Raw genomic sequence first — 4,321 nt, 5'->3', positions numbered from 1 at the left:
CCACACAAGCCCTTACGGCTGCCGCCGCGATGAAGTCCGGTTCAGGAACAGACCACAACCAAGAACCGGTCCATGGGCACGGGCAACGCCAGGACTCCAAGAACGGCGCTGAGGCAGCCCAGGGCGGCGCCGAGGCCTCCTCGCCGTCGCGTATCCCTGCAGCGCCCGTCGACCGACCGCAGGAACGCGTCCGTGAGCAGGCCGGAGGCGGAAGCCGCGGCGCCCATGGATCGAGCTCCGCCTCGGTGGGGGTCGACCAGAAGGGCAAGGGCCCCGCCGCTACTCCTCTTCCGGAAAGCTCCGCAGGAAGCAGCCCGTCCACCCCCTCCCCAAGCGCCTGGCCATTCGGAGCCGGGACGGTAAGCTCCGCGACCATCGACTGCAAGGAAGTGTTCGACCGGCTGGTTCGAGCGCAGGCGGCTATCAACGGGGCCGGCAGGGGATCGGCCGAGGAGGGGGAGAGCAGGAGGAAGAACCCAGATGCGGAACAGGTGATGCCGCACGCGTATCTCCTGTCCGCCCGCGATTTCGGGACGTGTTGTTTGTTGTTCCTTGGAGTTCTTGGAGCTGCGTTCTTGAGCGCGCGTTTCTTGGGTTTCTCTCGAGCAGGTGGAATCGTCGCGCCCCAGGGAGGCGCTCTGGAGCAAGCTTAAAACCTTATTCGCCCGCAAGGTATATCCTGGTTCTCGCTTGTGATTCATCGGTTCGTCTGTGCATTTGTGTGCCATTCTCAATTGCTCTGGATGCGGATCGTTGAAATCCTGGGGGATGATTTAGAGTAAACAGAAGCCGAATCTTTGGGCCAAGAGTGTACCGAGCATTCCAGTAGCTACGGATGTGGAATCGGGATTATGGATTTTCCTTCTTGATGCAAGAACTTGGTTACACCCAATCTGGATTAATTTCGGGGCTAATGCCTGCAATCAAGGCAAGAACTTGGTTACAGAATGACGATGTGGCATCCTAGAGTAGAGGGGGAATCTTGGACTAATGTTAGGAGTGGCTTGGTCTTTTGATTTTGCCAAGAGCACAGGCTTCCTTGTTGCTTGTCGGTCTTCCCGCAGTGTGGTATTTGAAACAAATGGCTATCTTGTTGTAATTGCTTCAAGTCTGTAAATTGTGGGGAAATCATGAGGTATGTCCCTATTACTGCAATATTTTGGTACTAGAGCTTGAATAATCAAACTTGAGCTTTCTTTCTAACCAAATGTTGTTATCAGAAATTTAATCTAGACAGTTACTTGAGATTGCATAACTTGGACATAGTTTCTGTAAACCATTTGGCATTTACATAAAAAATCGCTGACCTCCTACTATGCAGTTTTGTGGACAAATTCACCATTTGGTTGATTGGTACCTGGAACTTGCTCAGAAGCCTCAAATTATTCATGTAAAAAGTTGGCAAAATCAAAGAAATTTTTGTAGTCTTGCTATTACATTGTTGTTTATCAATTACATTCATTTCTTGTTCCCCTGTTTCTTATTTTCAAATGTTTGATCCTTAGATTAATTCTGTAAAACAGTTAGTCTGGCACGATTATATGGATTTTAACCTGTTTTCTTGTCGAATAGGTTGTTGATAGAGAAAAATGGGAAATGTATGAGGAACATGTGGGTCGCCAGGTTTGGCTTCATTCTTTTCCTTTTATAATGTTCAAAACAAAAGTGCATGAAATATCAGGATCAAAATCCTAGATCACATAACTCTGATTCAGAAAAGTGGGTCACCCTGTACAATCAACTGTTCAGATGGATGATGTTCTCTTTTATGGAATACTATATTATGTTACCTGTTGATTGTGTTCTCAAGTTCATCTAACATTAATATATACTATATTCTTCTCTTATTGAACAACATCCAATCCGTATCAATGATAGAATTATACATGTTAGTGGTCTCATACATTTTCAAAGCAAACGGAAACCTGAAAATTGAAATAAAAACAAAATGTCCCATCACATTTGTAATATGATGTTTCGATGTTCTACTCAGTGTAATTTGAATTCCTATATTTGTGTGTTTGTTGCAGACAAATCCTATCGCTGAAGTCTTTGATTATTATCGTGTTCCCGAAGATATGGCTATTTGTCTGAATCTTGATGCCTATTTGAGATTCAGACCGGTGTATGGAGATGGGGAGTGTTTCTACAGGAGCTTCATATTTTCCTACCTTGTAATTTGTCTCCTCTCTTTTCCTTGGCACATGATGTATCTTTAGTAATTTAATTGTATTTCTTTTGTGCGAATGTCCAACAGGAGCAAGTTCTTGATAGGCAGGACACACATGAGGAACACCGCCTCCTTGATACCATTAATAGAGTGTCTACGCAACATACAAATCTTGGATGGACCTCCTCTGGGTTTCGCAGGAGCTACAAAGTAAGTTCTCTTCTCCATTTTTTTTCTTCTGAAATGAACAGGCTTGTAAGGGATGATTCTCTACAGGTTACAGTAACTTCAGGCTGGATCTGGCATCTCACTATCTTTGTTTTGTCATTTGCAGGAGATGCACAACTGCTTAACAGTAGTGGCATGCCATCACAGTTTTACACACTGTTGGCATAAACTCAAATTCGAAGTTTACAGTAAAGTTAACAAGCCAATTCTAACAACAATGAACCTTAAGAGAAATCTACTTCCAGAGGAACAATGAGACAATATAACGGGGAGGAATAGAATTGTATACTTGTTTCATTTGAAACCAAACGATGCACACATGCTGCTGCTTCTTATGGTGCAGCTACCTCACTGTTCTGTTACCAAATATTTTCTGCCATAACTACTATGCTACATTATGTGCTTAATGACTGAAACTTTCAGACGTGTTGTTCTGTGTTCTTTCATACCCTGGTACAATTCAACATTCTGTAACTTAATGTTGTAACCTATGATAATGATTATCAGATGTAAACTATTGAGTCGCTGATTCTTTCAGGCATTTAAGAAGCTGATAAAGAAAGTAATGGGATGGAAGAGACAGGGCAGGTGGAACAGCATAGCATCACCTAACAGGTTTTTGATTCGCTTGGTTTTCTGCAATTCCATCAAAGTATCATGGCCAAATGCATTCCATCTTACTGACATAACATGTGTGTTCTTTTTAGCTACCGTAAAGAGAAACTTCTTGCGTTCTTCAGCACCTACAATAAAACGGAAGACAGTGAGAAAAAAAAACACCCTTGAACTTATCATTCCTTCAGCTCATCATAATTCTTGTTTCTGACAAATTTTGTCGGTTAGTTTTTGTTTTCCTCAGATTAGTAGTAGCTATCCAGATCTGCTCGCACGCGGAAGAGTATGGACAGCTTATCACTGGGCTCAGCCAACATTACACTCTGAAAGATGTCAGTATCAACATCTCTTCTTCTCTTTACATTCTTGGATATACATACGGTCACTCATTTTACCTGACCCATTTCTGTACAAACAGTGGTGCTTTTTGTACGTCACCCCAGCTCGTGAGTTTACGGACCATATTATGATGACGGCCTTGGCCAGAGCGCTTGAGGTACCCCTCAGACTGGAGCGGCTCCATGGAGTAGGATCTGATGAAGATAACATCTACACTGGGCCTGGAGATGTGAGTGTGACGTTGCTGTACACGGGTAATCACTACGACGTCATCTACCCACGTCCTGTGCTGGTAGAACATCCTGCTGATTAGAGTTCAAGTCAACAGATTCTGCTGTGTTGAAGTTGAGTTTGGCTGCTGCCTATGAACGAGAGCGTTGCTGGGTTTGGTGGTAGAGAATTAGACACGGACTGATGTAGTAGGAGTAGGCATGGCATAAACTTGTGCATTCTTCTTCTGTTTGCCCAAACTGCTGGTGCCGATTGATTGATCACAGGATGCTCCCTTGTCTGAAGAAGAGCGGTGTGTTGTATTTTGTTTGAATTTTTGGCTGGTATATATACAGTGAATCTTTGGTTATCACACTCAAACTTCTTAATTGTGTCCATTTTTAAGCGTCTATAATCATAGACGTTATTTAACATTTCAGCAATGATGAAGCAACATTTGCTTACGACAGTTGGTACTGTAGCTTCCTGATATCATCTTCTGTGGCATGGAATCAAGGCATGAATTGGTCTGTCCGCTTGTTGTGGAAGAAACAAAGTATTGCCACTTTCGTGGCTTCCCGGTTGGTTGATGCTCTTCATTTGGTATCCTGTTTTTATATCATCCTACCAGTACATTTTATTAACCACTCAAACAAAGCTGAATTAAGCTTAGTTAGGCTGGTGCTGATCACAATATAAGCCAAGAGATCCCCCATGTAGAAATTTAACAGATGAGACTGGGTTCAGTTTGTTTCTATG

General features: G+C 43.4%; 1 protein-coding gene across 1 annotated transcript; it reads left to right on the top strand.

Moving 5' to 3' along the window:
• Positions 1 to 267: 267 nt before the first annotated feature.
• LOC124707502 (OVARIAN TUMOR DOMAIN-containing deubiquitinating enzyme 1-like) lies at positions 268 to 3,951 on the top strand. The gene is made up of 9 exons (XM_047239163.1): positions 268 to 491; positions 610 to 1,390; positions 1,573 to 1,623; positions 2,031 to 2,174; positions 2,258 to 2,380; positions 2,937 to 3,013; positions 3,106 to 3,161; positions 3,242 to 3,345; positions 3,432 to 3,951. Exons 2-9 carry the CDS (start codon positions 1,316 to 1,318, stop codon positions 3,663 to 3,665), a joined length of 864 nt encoding a protein of 287 aa, XP_047095119.1. The 5' UTR covers positions 268 to 491; positions 610 to 1,315; the 3' UTR covers positions 3,666 to 3,951.
• The last annotated feature ends 370 nt before the right edge of the window (positions 3,952 to 4,321 follow it).

The sequence above is a fragment of the Lolium rigidum genome, chromosome 4, assembly GCF_022539505.1.
Source record: "Lolium rigidum isolate FL_2022 chromosome 4, APGP_CSIRO_Lrig_0.1, whole genome shotgun sequence".
Taxonomy (NCBI): domain Eukaryota; kingdom Viridiplantae; phylum Streptophyta; class Magnoliopsida; order Poales; family Poaceae; genus Lolium; species Lolium rigidum.
Note: the sequence above shows the minus strand (reverse complement) of the source record. Positions and strands in the feature narration are given on the sequence as shown.